Below are 20,236 nucleotides of genomic sequence, written 5' to 3'. Positions count from 1 at the left end.
ATCGCCACATTAAGTCCCTATTCGGCACATAGGTGACTAACTTGGCACCCACTTCAATATGATATAGAACTTCTTATCCACTATCTTTCCTTGCCAGCGTACCAAATGAATGCCACCCTCCAATTTTTCATTCTAGCTGTTTGATTTGGAGCATGGACCACTTCCATGATAGTTTCCCATGGCTTATACCTTTCTTTTCTTATGGGTCAAGTTATATGTGTGCCTATAGTTTTGTCTCCTTACAACCCATACACATTTATTGAAGCAGGAGCCCTGCCTACTGGCTTGCAAATGAGGCGCAAGAACCAAGAGAAGATGAGTTCAACAGCTAATTTAGCTTCTATTGCTAGAAACGAGAAAGTCGGCTCTAGCAATACCGATGATAACCTCGGATAGTGGGCGCACTCCGGTTTTGTTATTCCTTCTGCAGCAGAAACGACGAATCCAAATCTATCTAGACTCCGGTATCAAAATATTGGGAATAAAATAATGGTTGTTATAAAGAATGTTATTATCCTTGTAACAATGAATGACCAAGACATAAATAGAGCTATTTGTTTAAATCACTATCTGTCAAATTAAACGTAAAATATACATTTAAAAATTGAATTTGAAAGAAAATGTTTGGTTCTAGATATGATTTGGGTGAATCCTAAAGGTGTTAAATATGACGCTGAAATCATTATTAGTCATTGTTTTAAATCTTCTTTATTAAAAGGTGGTTTGGTTTCACAAATTCATACATAGGATATTAAATACCTATATGTTTGCTAATTTGACTTAAACTATCTAGCCTGCCAAAACTTCATCATTGTCCGATGTAGTATCTCCGCAAAAGCTACAGATAGTAAATTAAGAGCGGGGGAAATTCCGAAAATTTAACGAATATCTCAAAGCTTTAAAATGCTCTATTTATGGGATACTTTGTCAAAATCTCTACCATTCTTTGCTTACTTCTAAGTAATTTGTAATCCAGAAGTATAGTTTCAACATTGGAATCAAATTAGACTCTCCCTATCTTCCATTTTGCTATGGACATTGTCATGTAAGATTTCCTCTCTTTTTCTTTTTTTTTTTTTTGGTACAGTAGCGGCTCCGGACGGGTATGAATGCGGCCAACAAAATCAAAAAATAAAACACTACATAAAGCCTTTGGCAACGATGCATTGTCTACCTAGACAAAGCTTTCCGAGTGGTGATCCGTAAAAGAGGCAATCCAGTTAGCTGCACCGTTTGCCTCCCTGTATACATGCGTGGCCTGATGGAAGCCGCACCCCTTTCAAAAGTTTGCATATGTTACGGAGCATCGGGCTCTCCTCGGTGGCGCATTTTCGTTCTCGAATCCACGCGATCACCGTAGCTGAGTCTCCTTTAAGGATGCGATTCACACCCAGCAGTCTGCCTGGCATAGAACAATTCCTCCCAGGTAGCTCTAAGCTTGACGCACGCAACAAATGTATCGAAGATATGTCGAACCTCTGCTACCATTAGTCCGGCAGCATGGTCTCTGGCAATGAATCCTGCACCTTTACAGCTCCCATCTTGCCCACGCTACAGCCGATCACTGCTAAGGTGTGCATTAGCAGTGGAGGCCAAATTCCTTGCCTTTTGTGGACAACCTAATCTTTTTGCCCGTTCCTCGTTGGCTCATGTCATATTAATGGGCCAAGATAACGTCCTTTAACTTCCAGGAAGGCCCAAATAACGCAGTCTATGTACGACGTGGCATTCTCATGCGGCAAACGTACGCATCGGATCGGGTGCTCATCCGGCCCAAACGGGTTCGGGTTGTATCTTTTGCGCTAAGGAACGATTCACCTTCTTTCGGGACGTCAACCGTTGGATCGAGCAATGGCCACTTCGAGATCTCTGCAAACGAATCGAACGAGTTATTGTAATGCTTTGGGATGTGCGCAAGGTGGGATCCAACGGTTGATGTCGCGAAAGAAGATCGACCATTCTTTCGCGCGAAAGATGCAACCCGAATCCAGCCTTAACAACGGAGCTGCCGTGGCAATTGGCATCCAAACAACCTGAACTCGAATCCCCTCTCTCCGCCTGCCTGAGCTCCTCCACCGGCTCTCCTGGAACTCGAAGCCCAATCCCTGCGGACCCGTGTCGCCTCTTTGAAATGGCCTCGCTCTCTCGTTCTCTGTGAAGGTGAGCTTTTCCCTCTTAATCTTCTTTGCCGGCTCGTTTCATCTCTTCTCTGACCGATTAGGGTTTCTCTTCATCCTCTCAGAGCGTTTATTTTTCCCTCCCGAATGGATTCGGGGGGCTTTCAAGCTGGGATGGTTTTTTTTTTGCTCCGCTAGGATTTTGGATTTTGGATTCTGCAGTTAGGGTTTTTGTTACATCGAATGGCGTCGGACAGCAACAACCAATCGAGGCAATCGGGGTCCTTCGCCCCTGGGGAACCCCGGAATGGCCTCGCCGGCGGCCAACCTGCCCTCCCATCTCCACCCTCATTCGCTGCCTCAGGCGTCGGGGGTTTCCCCTTTCCAAGGCCTCTTCCAGACCGTGAGGGTCAATGGATCGGGATGTTGATGGAAGTGCACGGGGCGGGGCTGACCAATGTGGTGGTCTTGCCGGCGGGTCGGTGGTAGTGCCTGTGGTGCCGTGGGGTTGGACTGGGCGGCGGCGGCGTACTACGCGCGGTCGGCGAAGAGGTTAGGCGTGCGCTTCGTAGAGGTGGAGTATCACACGGTGGTGGAGAGGAGGGGAAGAAGAGGAAAATAGGAAATAGAAAAGAAGAAGCTAAAAATAGGAAAGGATTATGATCTATTAAAGAAAAACTCAGCTTTTAAACTGGTACTTTCGGTCACCCAACCATCCATTTTTAGTCTATCGTTTGAAAACAAACGGGGAAGATCACCTACTTCTTCTTTGTTGGCCCCATCCACGGTTCCCATCCCGATCTCTCTTCTCGTCTTTCGTTCTTTTCCCTCGCTTCATCCGAGTCGTCGCTGCCCTTGGCCGGCGACTGTTTGGAGCAACAGCGGGGGCGGCGTGGTCTCGCTCGAGATCTCACTGTCGAAGGTACTGCTCCGGTCCATAGCCTCTTATCCTTCCTCTTTGCCTCCTTTGTCCTTTAAATTAGTTATGACCAAAATTAAGCGCTCAGAGTGTATAAACGTTTAGATTTCCAAGTCCTTTTTTTCTTTAATAATAACCCTGGTGAAATTTGTGCATTTGAAAGAGTAGATTGCTTTCTTGTCTTTTTTCTTGTGTTGCCTTTCTTTTCCTAATAGTTTAAATGCTTATTTGATTCAGAAAGTATGGTGGTACTGCCTGAACAAGTTTGTAAATTTCCTTTCTTTGTTGATGATTATGATGATGAATGAACGTGTACAGGAAGAGGAGTGAGACGAGACGTAGACGGTTTTAATTATAGTGGTTCTTGAAGCTACGATGGCCGAGCCATCGCCTCAGAAAGCCCTGTCAGTATACCTCTACATCCCCAACATTATAGGTAAGCTAATCAATGTGAAGTTTGTTAATCCCTAATGCTTTATTTGAACCCCATCTGCATAGACCTGTGGCCCAAATCTCATCTTTTGTAGTGTTCTTCCATTATGGATGGCTATGTATCATTGAGAAAAGGAGGGAAAGCTAAAAACAATAAAAGAAAATCTCAATCTTGCATGATGTGTTAGCGGATCACAAAGAGACCAGGCTTGACATTATTATGCAAACAGCACTTTATTAATGAATTCTTTGTTGCAATTTACTTGTTTTGGCACATCTAGCAAGGTGGAGGATTTGAAACCTATCATGTCTTACAACATAATTGCAGGTGCACAGAAATAAGATAATAAAGATTACACAAAATAACGGACTTAAATTTGTTGGTTTTGAAAATGCTCAGGATATTGCTGAAAATGCCTTCACTTTCTCATTGTAAGAGTACCGCTGAATGATAAAATTGGAAAAGCAGAGATGGTAAAAAGGTTCAGAGGATTGGTAAGTTCTTGTTTGGATGTGCAGCTGAAGCTTCTCAGTCTAATTTGTCAGAATCAAGGATAAAACTGACCTCGGGCTCCTCTAGCTGGCTCGAGAAGAGGTCAAGTGGCCCTAAGGTTGAGCCATTAGATTGTGGTCTACATATCTGGTGTCTGTACTTACCTTGGGCTCCTCTAGCTGGCTCTTGAAGAGGTCAAGTTGCCATAAGGTCAAGCCATTAGATGGTGGTCTACATATCTGTTGTTGATGATAATCCATTTGCACCATATCCAACATCCTCTCTCTTTCTCTCATGTGAACGGGGTTGTTATATGTAGAACATAAATACCATAGCAGTTCTTCGTTGCCTTTTGCACTTCCTACTGGCATTGCATATTAGAAGTTCAACTTCCCTTCTGTATCTTCTTCTCTTGTTTATCATTTTCTCTCTTTTATATTATGCGTTATTATACAGTAGTCAGACACTGAAGGACTGAAAAAACCATCTTTTGTTGGTGTGACCTCTTCTTATGCTCTATCATGATTCCCTCTTGTTTGCCATTGGTTTTGTCCTTTATTCATATAGATTAGTACGTAGCGTGGTTTTATTTTCTCTTTCTATTTTGCCAAAGAAAGGTTCCACTTAACTCTCTTTATAATATGTAATATTGCATCAATCTTAGCTACTTTCTTCTATGCAGTGTATTAATGATGCATTTGCATAGCATGTAAGATATTCATAGACAACTTGACACTCGGCACCTGTTCCAAGCACTCATGTGACTTTGGTTTCATGGGGTCTTTTAACATTTTTTATTTTTTTAAAATGATATACAGGCTATATAAGAATCATAATGAATTGTGTCGCATTTGCTCTTTGCTATTCCAACAAAACACTCTTTGCTGTACTATACTTCTTCAGGTAACTATCATAATGTTTATTCAGTTTTGGTGTTTGTAAACTATACTGCATATCGTTTGTTGGTAATCGATTGATAGTATTTGAGAATTTCAGCTTTTTCTGTGATGGATTGGATGGTTGGTTTGCACGAAAGTTCAATCAAGGTAAGCCTTGTTTATTTTGCCCCCTTCATGCAAGTTTTTCAATACCTTACATTGCCATAAATGATCCCAACTTTCTTTTTTTGTTTTAATAATAGTGCAATTATGAACCATGAAGTCACATAGATGGCAACATATCATGTTTTCTGTTTTCTTTCTCTCTATTGCAGTATTTCTCATGAGATAAATATCATGGAACAATAATAACCATTGTTGCATGGACATTAGCGTGGGAGTTGTATTTTTGGATAAGTATTCAAGTGACTGAATCTGCAAAAGGAAGAAAAGAGATACAGGAGACACATAAAAAGTGTTTTTTTTTTTGATGTGTGTGTGTGTGTGAAAGCTTTAACTAAATGCTATTACATTATATTTCTTTTAAATATTGTATAATGGAATGTATCAAAGGATATTATTTGTTAACGTGTTTCAGTATACATGTTCCTCATCCAAATTCCAACACTAACACGCAGATACAAGAAACATGATTGTTTGTGATGTTATATTATTACCTACATTAAAGGACAAAAGCCCTTCCTGCATCACTATGTTGAATTGAACTTGTTAGAAAGGGCAAACTCTTTACTGATCTCTAAAAGCTGCAAACTGAGGATCTTTCAAATGTCTCAGAAGAAGTAGGACCAAACCTCGAAGAAGAAGCCTGAGCACTGGACGAAGTGTTTTCCGCCTACCTACTTCTGAAAGTTATTTCCTCTTTCTTTCCCCGCAGCTATTCGTTACGTTTTGTTTTCAATTCAATTGAGCGTCAATCTGCACCTTCAGCTTTCGGTTGGTAATCGGTTCGGCTTCTAGCTCTAGTTCAGGCGGTAAGCTAGTGGAAAACTACGGATATTTCATCTTTGTGAGATCGTCCATTTTGTACCAAAGGGGAACCAGTCTTTCTTTATCCCTGTGTCGGTGGAAGAGAACAATTGCTTGCTTGAAGTGAAGCCTTATGTAGGAATCAGATAGCAATGCTCATTCATAAATAGCTTCCGCAACTTCGTCGGAGAGATCAATGGAAACTCATAGGCATCAAAGGTTTAAAGATAAAAAGACAAACAAAGTTTTTTTTTTTGTAAACAAAGCCCCAGGGCAAACCCGCTCACGGTGTCGAGGTCGAGACTGACGTATGCAAGAGTTTGCGTTGAGATTGGTGTGGATTCCCTTGATGGCATAGGGGCAAGAGAGTCTATCGTAGTTTGGATTCCACAGTGCTCGTACACCCAAGGCGCTGTAAGCGAAGCCTTTCTTGACTTGAGGTAATCATCAGAGCTGTAGTTGGGATACACCCTGGGAAGCACCATGTGTGTGTTCCCGGTGTCTCGTCTTCTTGTCCACTTGCAGAGAAGACAGAGCAACCTCGTCTTTCTCGACCCCCCGAGGGGGTAGGTAGTAGGGTCCCCCCAATGCTCTGACGCCTATCCAAGATATGTATCTGACACAGATTCTTTGAGATGGTCGAGATGGTCCAGGTAATGCAGATAACAGCACTCAATGGTGGGCAATGGAATATGTAAAAGAAATTTGCTAAACAAAATGGAGATCTAAGAGTGTGATGCTCACATAGGATTAAGTGCATGCTTCCAACTGCTTCTAGAATCACGTTGATACCTCTATTATCTGGTTAAGCAATGCTAGTGGGACACTTTGACAAATCTTCAAACAAATACACTGTTTATGCTTGATTACTTATTCAAAACATTATCTCGGAGAACTCTCAATTGTTCTTCTTATTATTGCTTCAATGTTCAACGTTTCTTTGAAAAATCTTTATTCTCAAAGATTCTTGTCATTCATACACATGATCTACTTTTTAATTTTAATATTTAGTGCTACAAAACTAGCTTTCAAGGAAATCAATTCTCATGTCTAAGCTTAGTGGTTGTTGAATATGAAGAGGAAGCTCTCAGTTCAATTAGACCCCTCTCACTTCCTATGCATGTGAAATCAAATTCTCTTATTTCCTGTAGTTTGAATCAAAGCATGGTACTGTTTTTACTCATTAGAAAATTGAGGTTCCATGTTACTTTTCTTTTTTACCAAGCTTTGGACTGAAGCAGATTTAGCTTCTTCTCTCATGTTACCTGCTATTCTAAAAAGCAATTAATTTTATCTTTTGCTCATAAACTGAGGTTATCCCATTCTATTAATAAGCTGATGATTTTTTTAATTCTCTATAAGATCAAACAAGTTATATTTATTTATACATTTGCATACCACCGAGTCTTTAAATAGCTGAAGCTAACTTGTTACAAAGGAAATGCTGAGGTTAGACATTTGATTAATTTATCTGATTTAATTATCCAGTGTCAACCTTTGGAGCTGTTTTGGACATGGTAACAGACAGGTACTCTTCTGACAAACTGATTAATGCATGCTTCTATGGAATGCTTGGAACCAATCTATCATGTAGTCATTGTATTCTACTTGAATCAACTCTTTTTCTCAGCATGTACATCCGTCCATCTTATTTGATTTATGCCTGCATTTTTCAGGGTAAGCACTGCTTGTTTGTTGGCAATTCTCTCACAGTTATACAGGTATACATGTTTTTGTAGTTGATGTCATTTGTTTTGGAATCTTGTCTACATGACTAATTTTAGTACTATAAAATTTTCTCTGCAGGCCAGGCTTGATTTTCTTGTCATTGCTTGGATTGGACATTGCAAGCCACTGGTTGCAAATGTATAGGTATTACTGTTTTCTTGCTTGGGCTGGATATTTCTTCTGTTATATAAATTTTAAGTTTTGAAGACAAACTATTAACATACAAATGTACCTTCTCATATGGAGAAATCTATTGGAGAGCATGAGGACTCACTAAAAAATGCCTACTGATTTTTGAACTTCAAGGGATGTTCGCTGGAACTTATATTACTTCCTGTTTTCCTGTTACACATGCTATGCTCTTATGATCAATGATAAATTCATTTTTCCTCTTCGGAGATGATTTTAGTTTTCTCTTTTCCAACCCAACATAAAAATAAAATGTAGGTAGAGGGAAAACTGCAGTGATGTCTTTTACTTTCAATAACCTATATTATTTAGAAAGAGGCAACCGTACTGCCTTAAATATTACGAGTTTTATGATATGATTTGGCAGTGTCCTTGAGTACTTGACAATTGGTCTGCTTAAGGAGCACCAAAAAGGAGATAATTTGTTGTTGCACTTGGTTCTGTAACCAAAGTATATCTCAGTTGCAAGCGTTGACTATTCTAACTTGACATTATAAGTTTCAGGAGTAGTGTTCAAAACACGGGCAGGTTGGTTGGGCAGACCCACTTGACTTATCACCTGTAAGCATGTGCAGGTTGTGTTATACCAGAACCTAGAGAAAGCCAGAACTGTTCAAATCACTTGATTCAGATATTATGCAATGTAGATAAAGTTTTAAAAAAAAGAAGAAGAAAAATCACCATATGCCCCCAACCCCTTAACCCTAACCTTCTTGCAACCTCTCTTGCTCTCTTTTCTCTGTACCGTCATTTGTCTATTATGGCCCAGAGTGTTGGTTGAGGGACGTTTGAGGATAGGGCATTGTGATTGGCATGACACAGGGAAGGTATGGGGATGGCTTTCATTGCTAGAGGTAGTGAAGGAGAGGAGGATGGCAACTGGGGCTCACTGTCAAGGGTAGCAGGGTACAGGAGAGATGATGGTTGACGCTCAAAACCAGAGGTGGATAGGGTGGGATGACAACTTGGTGCTCCCCAATGGAGGCGGTGGAGGGGACAAACCACAACAGGGGCTCAACATGAAGGTCATGGAGTTAAGGGACAGTGATTGGGGGCTTGACCTTCCTTAGAACTGCCATACGAGAAGAGGGATGACAACAGCAGAAGAGAAGCACAGCTGTTTGAGATGTCTAGAGGAGAATGGGTTTTCAGATGGATTCCAATTTCATCCCTAATTTATCTGTCTTTTGATTGACTGGTGAACCACCAACCAAACCTTGCTGACAAAATAGTTTGGTCAGATTTTGCTGAATTTTTATTGATTAGAGGACAGTGCTTTTTACCATATTAGCATGCTTTTAGACTATTGTACGCAGTTCTTACAAAATATTAAGAAGTATTTCTCCTCTCAATGTAATTAACCAAGAATCTGTATCATAGAGATAGTAGTTTTGTAACTCACCATATTGTGGAATTTTTAGGTTGTGATCTTTTCATGTGAAAGCCAATAGCAACATCCGACAACAATTTTTTCTAATGTTTTGAGAGAAAAGAACACCCGAGCATTAATTTAACTCTCAGTTGAACATGTTTAAATTCTAATAAATGTGGGACATTGTACACAGTCCTATCCTGGCAAACTTTCTCATCTTAATATGAAGAGAGCCCATGTTGATCTAGCATGCAATCTAGAAACCAAAGGTGGATTTGGGTACTTCCACACAATCACAACTTAATTTTCTCTGTCTAAACCTTTTAAACCCCTGGTTCCTAGGGTTTCACCAAATCATGTTTGCCAAGTGGCTAATTGGGGCAATGATGACAATATCTACAATCTTATGTTCTGGTCTTCATCAGGCCTATGGTTGACAGACCTGCATGCAAAGTGATGTCATGTCATCCCAAAACACGTTATATCAAAGTTTTATCCTCTAATTGTGATTGTGCATTCTTTTGATATCTAGATGAGAAGATGTAAAATAATTATATATTGATTTTACAATTATTTTGATTATACGAAGATGCTTGAGTCTTTATGTTTAACTATATCAGTAGTCAAACATTAATTATTTGTTTGACGGATTGATAATGGTTGTTTAAGATTTTTTTGTTTTTTTTAACCTCTTTATCTATATGTTGAAGTTAAAATTTGTCGTAACTTGCCCAAGTTTCTGAATTCAGTTAACTCAAGTCAATATTTTTTTGGCATTACTTATACAATCTCAAGTTCCAAGTTTGAATCAAGCTTACAAGTTTTTGAACCTGTCTTGTGATTGGTTTAAAAGTTCCAATATTCTGATACTATGCAACTATAGTTCTTTCTTATCAGGCAAGACTAGTCACAAGGATGTAAAGGACAAGAGTAATTGGCTTTTGAAGGCATACTATGGGCAGCGGTTATTCATGGCTTTTTGTTGTGTGGGATCTGAGGTTGTTAATCGTAACTTTTTTTTCAAAAATTTTCTTATTCACTATATTGATAGTGGTTTTGCTTTTCCATGCTATAGGTTCTGTACATCATCCTCTTCCTTATTGCTGATAACCAATCTGAAAGTGTGCTTGATGTAAGCCTCTCCTATGTCATGCTACCATTTTTGTTTGCAACTTGAAAAGCTCTTTGCAACATACTTTTCTCCCTTGTTCTTGGCAGGCTTGTCTGAATGCCTTGAAACAGAGTTCACTTCTTTCATTGACATTATTTGTAACTCTGATTGGATGGGCAATTAAGCAAGTGGTTAACATTATACAGGTATATTTCACTTTATTTTGTTCTTGAGGTGCTCTTACCTATTGTCAATGTAGAGACATAAGGTTAAGTTTAGTTTACATTAAATAGTGGATTATTGATTGCTGGTATTTAGGTGTATGTCAGCCAAAATGTTACTACTTGTGGACTATCGTCCTCTCATGTATTATGCTAGTGTAATACTATTGTCCTCTGATGTATTATACGAGTGTAATATAAGTGTAAAATTTTGTAAGTATTCACATACAATACAGATATCTTTTCCTTATACAACTAGGCCCTTGCAAACTCATTACAAATCAATTATTGCGTTTGCTTATGATGCAGAATAATGTGGCTGTATTTGTGAAAATGTCAGATGCTCGGTATTTCTTGGAAGACTGGAGACAAGCGAGTGATAGAGTAGTTGGACATTAGTTTTTGACTCTGTTAGGTTGCCATGAAAATGAAAGAAAGTTAAATCAGGAGAAGAAAAAAAAGGGGAGAAATTGTAGGTTCTCATGTTTGGTTGAACTCATAAAATTGCAGAGGAAGTGGTTAGGAGTTGATTAAACCATTTTAAACCACTTGATTATTAATTATTTTTTCTTTTTTCCTCTAATTTGCTACGTTTTCGAGAAGGAAAAGTAAAAATAGGCTCTTGGAGAAAGTTTTGACCCATTATTTTCTCTTTGCTTTTCGCTTCTTGAATTTTCTTTCCTGTACCAAGCAATGTAGAGGAAAAGCAAACTTTTCTGTTTCACTTTCTCAGCAACAAACAAAGCATGCATGAAGTAAGAATTGATCTTGAGAGGCTTTATACTTGAAAAACTGCAGCTGGCTGTTTTCCCTGGCTGCAAATTTATGCTTCTTTTTCTCTTTCTCCTGTGTGCTTCCATTTTCGGGCATGAAAACAACTTTTTAAGGGCATTTCTTCTTTCTGCTGTTTCTTTGGCAACTGTGATGATCTCTTGCACTATGAACAACTTTATACGTACTGTTTTATCAATTTATCATTGATTAGTATCCGTTGAAGTTTATCCTTTTCTATGGCAATTGATTGTGGACATCTGCTATAGTGATTTTGTATTGTATCACTTAAAAGTTACCTCTGGGACTTGTTCAAATCTTCCAGTATTTCATCTAAAATATGCTTTTTATTTGTTTCAGATGAAGACAGCTGCAGATTCTTGCGTGCTTTATGATATGAAAAGAAGCAAGTGACAGTGTACCTCCACGAATGACTACTGATTGCCACCTGCTCACGGCTACATTTTTAAGCCTTCGTGATTGCTTGCATATGCTTGTATTCTCATGTTTAAAGAAAACTTTTACCTAATGGTTTTAAAAGAACTGCATATCTTCTGCCTCTATGGTCAGCCCAATGACTGAAGGGAACCAATGTGATGTTTTAGTTCGCAACATGTTACTGTGATAGAGTTACTTCAACAAGTAATAATTTGCTGAAATACAGCACATGTACTAAGTAGCATAAGAATATACTTTGGGTATCACCTGGATGTGAGCTTGAATTTGTTTTGTTTCAGTTCTTCGTCCCTGTTTCAGTTCTACGGTTGAAATTCCACATCATTCTTGAAAAGAAACAAAGAACGAATTCAAAAAAAGTTAAGAAACTCAAATAGCAAAAAGCATAAATTCTTAAATCAACAATGGTAAATATCTACATCTTTGCTAATTCTGCCGGACTTTTTAACTGTCTAGCTTATAGAAACCTCATTAAGTTCAGTAATCTCTACTAAAGCCATAGAAAATAAACTGAGAGCGGAGGATATCCGGACAGTACGCTTATTGGATACTTTGTCTGAGTCGCTACTATTCCTTGCTGCTTTGCAGTCTGTAAGATCAAGTACAGTTTCAACTTTGGAACCAATTAAATTCCTTCCCTGGCTTCCATTTTACTACGGAAATTGTCTTGTAAGATCTCTGCTAAAATGCACGGTAATTGAGGCCAAATTCTCTGCTTTTTCTAACCTTATCCTTCTTCTTGTTTCTGTACCATATTAATGGGCTAACATGTCTTACTTTGACTCGCAAGGAGACCTCAGCATTCAGTTTTGACAATTATCATAGGTTTACCCTTGCAAGTACTGGCACTGAAGTAGTAATGGATTTGAATCATTCTTCCAGTGGTATTCAGCTCCAGGTTATAACCTTTCCATGGACCAACCGGCCTGGTAGAACAAACCAACCAAACGCTATCGAACTTTTGCTACACTATCTAGCATCAGCTGATCACAATTGCTGGTTCTAAAACTTGTTCGTTAGACAGAGGCTCAACATATAAAGGAAGAAGCTTTGACCTGGAAATAATAATTTTCTATGGGCATTTCATTGCTCTGGTTGGTAGACCATTGGTTGTCATGCATATGTCCCTAAATGGTATCTTACACTAAAAATTGTCAGCTTCTAATAAGCATCATCATTTGGCACATCCTCATTAATCAGAAAAAGACAATGTTGAATCCTAAGAAAGTTATCTGATATTTTTGTCTGGAAAAACTGAGTACACAAGTTCGTTGGGATTTACTTCTGATATTGACTGGGGGTCATAACGTAGATTTTTTAAGCATTCTCCATGCGCTTGAGCAGGCCGCATCCTTGATTGTATCCACAATTCCAAAATATAGAAAAACTTTGTTGTTTTCCTCCTTCCCTGCTGCTCGAAGTGATGCTGCACTCTAGCTTTCTTTTCTTTGAGTGTTAACTATAAGTGCTGGCATTTTGACACCAAATTTAACATCGGACCTGCAATAAATCAGAATGTTTCTTTCTGTTAGATGATAATGCTGATAACAGGCTCAAGCTCACAGGCAAAAGATATTGATTGTTTCAAGAATTCAAGTTATGACACAGCTCTGCAGGAATATGCGAACACAGGTTTCGTTGGAGGAAATATCTACCACATTACCACACTTCAAGTGAGTGCAAAGAAATCACACGCTTGGATTTTGAAGGAAAAGCTAGTATATGTATGTCTAATGCTGGAGTGCTGATACATCTGTATGTCTACATACTGTGCATTTATGCATATGGGCATTGGCACGTACTTTGTCTGTTCTTCCTTTTTCTTTTTTATTCCCTTTTCTTTTTTGTGTATGTTTTGTGCGTGTGCGTGTGTTAGGGGGGTGGGGGGAGGTTGGTGAGGATTAGAGGATGATTCTGAATCGGCAGCAGAAACAGATTCTACATCTTCATCACCATGCGACAGCTTCGGACTGTCTGAAGGAGAACTCTTGCTACCATCCGACCCTGCAAGAAAAACACTAGGTCTCTTATTTCTTAAAAAGTAAAAAAAAAAAAAAGAAAAATCCTGGACTTCTATATTGATTCTTCTATTAAATATTTTTTTTAAAAAAATTGAGAACGGTAATAGTTTTTCTAGCCACCATTCTGTTGAATGTTAACATCATATTGCAATGAATTCTTAATATGAAAATGTACTGTGTCAGCACTTAAGCTGGCTAGTCATGCATATTTTGTCCAAGTTCATTACCAAATGTTGGTGCACATTCAAGGTTAGCCAGAAGCCCAGGGACAAACAAATGAAAAGTGGAAGACTGTACTGCAAAACTGATTAGCAAACCACTGAATATGTGGCACTTGAGAAAACTAAGGGCACAAAGTAATAACTTCTTTTATGACAGTAATCCAACCTAAAAGTATGCAAGACCCAATAAACCTGCCTTGAATATAAAAGATATAAAGTTTTTGCCATGTATTTGCCTACATGACCAAACTAGCACTGGCTCCACTAAAGCTTTTATTCCTCCTGGTCTTACTGCACCTATTATAAGTTTTTCTTCTTTCAGTTGTAAGTGCTTTTGATGTTTGTGCACCAATCCAACCAGAGGAGGGGAACGGAATTTGATTTGTACGTGAAAACCCATACTCGGGGCCCTTCAGAATATCTAGCTTACAGCATGGCAAAGTAAACACGTTGAACAGTGGTGCTCTTTAATCTTAGAAAGAAGATGCTGCTACCAATGATATAAATACACGACCCAACTTCCACCATGAACCAACACATGGGGAAACAACAACTGCTTCAGTGCAACCACCTGCTGCTTCTTGGTCAGTATATTGCTACGTTTAAGAGACAACCGGCAACTATGAATTGGGACCAGAATATCTTCCCATTGTTCATGGTTTCAAAGTACTCCATTCCCTCCACCCAACTCATCACCTTCATATTCCAGGCTTATTGGTGCATATGAGAGCCTGAAACTTTGCTCAACAATAAGCATGGCCTTCACAGCACTAGTACATCTCAAAAAGCTAATTAAACCCTCTGGGCAGAGACTTTGCTGACATGCAACCTGGATTTTATACAAATTTCAATGGGGAGAGAGGATTCGGATCTAGGATTTTTAGGATGTCTTTTTAACAGAGAAAGGTGCTTACCAATGAAGCATCTGTGCTCATTAATCAAACTCATACTTTAATTAACTTAATTCACAGGAAAGAAAAGCAACTTAAAATATAATTTACACCTTTTCCTGAAAAGTGAAACTAATTTTGGACTTGAAGATTCAAAAACCGACAATTCATTACCTGCTACACATGCTGAAGGATTGCGATCTTTAATAACCGAATCAAAGGTGCAGGACAGACATGCATTCCTAGCAACAGTGTAATCCATGATGCCTTCATCTTCTAGAAAGTTGCAGTCCTGATTGATTTGCCTGCATAGGAAATTAAAAAGGATCATAACATATAATAATGCAGTGTAATATCTATCTAATGTCTAGGTGAATCAGTCTGTAACAGATGCAACGTTGAATTGATTGTCATACTTGAGGTTTGAACACCATATAATAATTGAACAGCATTCTTGTTGTATTTCAACTATAATCATCTTCAGAATGAAATGAATATCTTTGGTTTTCACTTATATACATTATTTGTCTGCCTTGTCTGCTAATTGAAAATGCAGCCTGGAGCAATGCTATGCTTCAATATATCAAAGATTAGATTTGGCAGCTTTTCCCTTCTAATAGTCACACAACCTAATGGCACTATGCAAAGGCCGAAAGCAAGACTGGTTGCCAAATCTATGAACTAAATTGTTTTTTAGACATTTTCTCGCCCTAAATGAGACAATAATACAGCTGGTTGTTTTAATGTTCGGTTATTCATGTGTGTATTCCTGGATTTTTTTTTCAGATCCTAAGAAGCAACAACTATGATGCAATTTAAAATAGAGTCAAAGGAACCGAATTTTCTATGATTTGGTCAAGATTTCCAGTCTGTGACAAGAATAGACCAAATTTACTCCAAGTCATTGGGAGATTTTATACTTAAGTTGATGGATAAGAACTCCTTTTTCTTGGTAACTAAGAAAAAGTTGGCGATCATATTTGCATGTTTAGCACCACTCCCACTCTCTGTCTGTCGTCCTCTTGTAGTAACTCTTGCTTTGACCACAATCTCTTCTTTAAGCATCACTTCCTTCTTGCAGAAGTGGCACCGCGCGTTCTTGCATCCAAACTTTGACCAACACCTCATCCTTATCTTTGCCACCCCAGCATTTGCAAGAAGGGGACTTGCCTGGTGACACCAACTCTAATCTTTTGGGCATCCGAATTATAATTTCCAGGTCTTACCAACAGCCAATCTTTCACAAATTCAAAAGTTTCCTATTTAGACTAGCCTCATATACACACAACTGATATTGGAAGAAGCAGCTGGAACGAATCAAAAACTAAAATCCTTCCAAAACTACTGTATTTTTGTCAATCGTACGTCGTGCTCAAAGGATACTCCTATAGGTGTGGATATGGGAAGCAAAAAAAGTCAACTTTAGACATTGGGATGGAAAAAAGCAAATCAAATCAAATGGAGTTGGTTAGAGGTCATCATCAAAATGACACAAAAAATTCACTAGCAGAAGAAAGAGCAAACCATCTCTATCCAACATCTCGCTTTCTCTTACCTAAAAGTACCACCACCAATTGGTTACCCCCAATACAAAGCTGCTACCAAGAAGTACCAAAATTTTTTAACAGGTCATGACCATTCCTCATATGTGCGTCCAACCATGTCCTTCAAGATTTGACCTTAAGGAAGTGCATTTATGATTCAGTAGGTAATTAGTAGGAACATCCTGCAATAAAAATCCGAACTTTGTACCAATACTGCATGGAAATTGGTAAAAGCCAACAGATACTGATAAGAACCAGAGAAAGAAAGAAAAGTCTAACAACAAGTCAGAAGCTATAAAACACCCAACTTTCCTTTCCAGTCCTCAACTTTCCCTTCTCTCTCTCTCTCTCTCCTGAGGGTTATAATCACTGCCCATTGCTCCCCAACAGCTGCAGCCAGCTGTATCCTTTCAATCCATTCAAAGCAAAAGAAGTCCCACCTCCTTTCTCAATTCCCTTCCCATTCAAAGCAAAAGAATCTAGGGCACAATCCAACGAAAATAAGTACTTTTTTCCTTTTCCATGGATGGTATTCTCCATTAATCTCCAGAACCTAAAGCTCTGGAACTGTGCGGGCATCGGACCAAATCCAACCGAATCTAAGAAGATCTCCAGCGATATAAATGGAAAAATTAAAGAGGCGGAGTCGTGGAAAGATTTCGACAAACCTCAAAGATTTACCAAACGGGCATCATATCATATCATATCAAAATTGAAATCTAGCACAGCTTTGCACGTCTTTACAAAGCTTAGATGGTAATTCCAGGAAAGGTAGAAGAAGAAATTGATAAAGAACCGAATCGTGGCAGAGTTTGAGATGGAGACGGACCGCGGCCACTTGCCTGAGGGAACAGCGAGAGATCCACCGGACGAACGAGAGGAGTAAAGAAGGCTCTCATTTAAGAGGGGCGTCGCGTCGAGATCAACGGCCGGTGATGAGAGTTGGGGACGGTGGAATCTTTTCGCGCCAAAAATGGCCGTTGCCGCTCCTTTCGGCCATCCGTCGGTGAAAGGGAGAGGGGGCCCGCTCTTAGGGCTTCAAGAACTCGGTGCTAGCGTGGAGAGAGATGCCGACTCTCTCTCTCTCTCTCTCTCTCTCTCTCTCTGAATGCCGAACCAACCAAATGCCCATCTTTACCGGCCATTGCAACGGGAAATTGAACCCCATGCCGCATGCATTCTTCCTCTGGACTTTTTTTTTCCTTCATGATTAGACTATAATAGGAAGATATATAAAGCACAGGGTATAAGTTTTTCATTGTAACAAACTTTGGCAAAACAACCATGCCCATATTAGAAAAAATATATTATACAACAAATGCAAGATACGGTGGTGCACTATGTTGATCACACGCACTTGTTCCTATGGGTTCCATTTACCAAGCATTTATCTTGATGAATGACCCATAGAAATGTGCACTTATGATAGATATGGTACACCGCTATATGGTGCAAATGATTTTATTTATTTATTTTTGTACAATTAGAATATGGAGCAAGCTCTAAAAATAAAAAAAAGAAAAATAATGCAAAACAAAAACAAGAACAACTAAACTCTCAACCTAAAGTAAAGTTTTCGACTGAAGAATTTTCTTTGTAATTTACATCCTCCAAAATTCCTTTACCAGCTAGCTGATTTGCTGAGTGGTTGCCTTTGTGGAAAGCATGAGAAACTTTAAATATCTGAACGACTTTAATTTTTCATGTCTGAGTAGAGGTAGATGAAGAGGATGAGAATTAAAGAAACAATTGATTCATTGTATCACCATACGAGAATCACCTTCTACCCAAAGTTGAGTGGCCTTGTACCTAAACAAAGCTGTGCAAATATCTTCTCATATGGCTTGTAGTTCAGCTTCAATAATTGTTGAAGAGGGCAGGCAAATTGATCTAGCATGAATGAACTTTCCTTTGTGATCTCTAATCAGGAAGCTAGCACCTACAAGTTGATCTTTCACAGACCTAATTAAAAAGTCAAAAAGTCAAGTATCGGTAACCTAAATTTATATTCATCTTAGCTAGTTGGTTCCCTGGTACTTTCCTCTCTAAATGAGAGATCTCATGTCCAAACCTAAGTGATAATGAACAACTGCTGTATTTTAAAAAGAAATTTGATACATCACCTTTTTTTTCCCAAAGGAGTGGGATTATATAGAAGGATTTGCTGTTAAAATTAGATGCATAGCCTTATTGGACTTGACACATTACATGCATCGTCATATGCAATGCTTGTTGATCGTTTGTTTGAGAACTTTGCAAGCTGCTATAATAAAATGATATATATAATTTGTTATTCGGAATTATTTTTCTACTTCTCGGTGTGGTTCTCCATCATTGATAATTCAGCATTAAGTGATGACCATCTTGGATCTAACATTTTGTCATTTCCATGCTTTTGAGGGGCAAGCCTATTTAGTGATTCTTCATCACATCCAATCAAGGGGTAGAGTCTAATGTTTCAAAGAATAACTTTTCATTTTCTGGTAGGCCTTTAGATGAACAAAATAATTTGATTATGATCTCTGATAATATTCATTGTATTGCTTTCCTTCCACTGTCGGGCATTGCTTTATTTTAAAAGTGACTTCCATTAGTTCGAGAATTGGAGTGTCCCTTCAATTTAACAATTGTCTCATGCTCTTCTCTAAAAAAAAAAAAATCATGCAATCTAACAAACGAATCTAACAAAAAAAGTCAGTTAGATTGGTTATACAGCATGGACGATCAACATTATCCTAAAATGCATAATAAAATCAATTAGACATTGGTTATTGCTCAAGCAAAATGCCCATCCTTCCATATGTTCTGCTACTTTTCTTCAACTTCCTTTACAAATTGATGCAATAATTGATAGAGCAAAGAATGATTTAGCTAGGTGAGTAGATAACAAAAACAATGCCAGCACAGAAAGCTTCTATACTAGCATTTATATATCAGCCATTTCTCCATTATCATACCTCCCATTAGAATAGCAGAACACGAGCAATTATATATCAGCTATTACTCCATTATCATACCTCCCATTAAACTAGCAAAACAGCTCGCTCCAGGTGTAGTTTGAAGCATTACAATTTGGCGACCAAGATTATTTCAGTTCATAATAGCATTATTCTCCAAATAATTGTCCTAGATCATCATTAATATCGAAGATGTACAAACAACTTTGATCATTGAAACGAGAAAGAATACGATATTTGCCTTTGGCCTTCCACTTCTTTTACGATCACTTAGCAAATAATCTCTTGAAATTCAGGGATCAAGACAAGTTTCGGACAGAATTTTTTGTATTTAAGAAGACAAAAGCAAACTAATCGCACAAGAAAATATGTAAAAATAATATCCGATAAGTAATTTGTGGGGTGGGGAATTTCCAATGCATCACTTGGAACGAATTATTTCGATGGACAAGTAATGCCCATGGATTCCCATAGATGAAGGGTGATACTATATTGCAGGTCATTTACACATCCAAAGGCTGGTAGGCCTGATGGCCAATAGGGCATTGTAAGAAAACATTATGTCATACCAAGAAGATTTTTTGGAAGGTCGCATCTGACTGGCCAAGAGTACTTTAATAGAAGATGAAACCAACATCTCGAACAAGAGAATTCAAGAGAAAATTTGTGGCAGAAGCCCTGTACAAAGGCAAAGATAGCACACTTTAAACAAAGAAAGCCTTGCACCAGGTCAAACAGGTACCATGGGCCTCTTCCAAGCTGGTAGCAACAGAAAGCAGCACCAACTCAGTGACAGCTCCAGTCTGAGGCCTCGGCCACCAACATAGGTCAGCCAAAAGTGTCCAAATTTTGGTGCAGCTTGTCACTATCGTCCACAACAAAGACTGATGACAACAGATCATCTTTCCCCATTGGGTTGCGTGATACCA

The 20,236-nt window shown here is 38.7% G+C and overlaps 1 protein-coding gene and 1 long non-coding RNA gene across 10 annotated transcripts; one reads left to right on the top strand and one right to left on the bottom strand.

The window, feature by feature from the left end:
* Nucleotides 1–2,002: 2,002 nt before the first annotated feature.
* Nucleotides 2,003–11,954, top strand: LOC103710283 (putative CDP-diacylglycerol--inositol 3-phosphatidyltransferase 2). 4 transcript variants are annotated; one of them, XM_088709367.2, is made up of 12 exons: nucleotides 2,017–2,160; nucleotides 2,243–3,039; nucleotides 3,355–3,472; nucleotides 4,780–4,864; nucleotides 4,958–5,007; nucleotides 7,315–7,354; nucleotides 7,503–7,547; nucleotides 7,633–7,698; nucleotides 9,999–10,113; nucleotides 10,191–10,247; nucleotides 10,334–10,432; nucleotides 11,579–11,954. In XM_088709367.2, exons 3-12 carry the CDS (start codon nucleotides 3,412–3,414, stop codon nucleotides 11,630–11,632), a joined length of 672 nt encoding a protein of 223 aa, XP_088565493.1. In that variant the 5' UTR covers nucleotides 2,017–2,160; nucleotides 2,243–3,039; nucleotides 3,355–3,411; the 3' UTR covers nucleotides 11,633–11,954. The 4 variants fall into 4 exon arrangements, with proteins under 4 accessions (XP_008794206.1, XP_088565493.1, XP_088565494.1 ...); XM_008795984.5 differs by lacking the exon at nucleotides 2,243–3,039 and having other exon boundaries at nucleotides 2,003–2,160; XM_088709368.2 differs by lacking the exon at nucleotides 2,243–3,039 and having other exon boundaries at nucleotides 2,021–2,160; nucleotides 3,274–3,472.
* Nucleotides 11,955–12,320: 366 nt separating this feature from the next.
* LOC108511433 (uncharacterized) lies at nucleotides 12,321–17,751 on the bottom strand. Of its 6 annotated transcripts, none has more exons than XR_015972354.2 (4): nucleotides 16,362–17,714; nucleotides 14,981–15,111; nucleotides 13,444–13,678; nucleotides 12,321–13,174 (listed from the first exon to the last, which is right to left on the bottom strand). It is a non-coding gene; the product is annotated as an uncharacterized LOC108511433 (long non-coding RNA). The 6 variants fall into 6 exon arrangements; XR_015972353.2 differs by having other exon boundaries at nucleotides 13,477–13,678; nucleotides 16,362–17,691; XR_005513402.3 differs by having other exon boundaries at nucleotides 12,321–13,678; nucleotides 16,362–17,751.
* Between the last annotated feature and the right edge of the window lie 2,485 nt (nucleotides 17,752–20,236).

This window comes from Phoenix dactylifera, chromosome 12 (genome assembly GCF_051530095.1).
Source record: "Phoenix dactylifera cultivar Ajwa chromosome 12, Ajwa_hap1_PhDact_Kaust_v1.1, whole genome shotgun sequence".
NCBI lineage: Eukaryota > Viridiplantae > Streptophyta > Magnoliopsida > Arecales > Arecaceae > Phoenix > Phoenix dactylifera.
The sequence above is the reverse complement of the archived record's forward strand: the minus strand, read 5'-3'. Positions and strand labels throughout refer to the sequence as shown.

Coding starts and splice junctions, on each gene's coding strand:
- LOC103710283 (XM_008795984.5), top strand. CDS start 3,412: ATGGCCGAGCCATCGCCTCAGAAAGCCCTGTCAGTATACCTCTACATC. Junction 5,008..7,314: donor TGCACGAAAGTTCAATCAAG/GTAAGCCTTGTT, acceptor TTAATTATCCAG/TGTCAACCTTTGGAGCTGTT. Junction 10,248..10,333: donor AATCTGAAAGTGTGCTTGAT/GTAAGCCTCTCC, acceptor TGTTCTTGGCAG/GCTTGTCTGAATGCCTTGAA.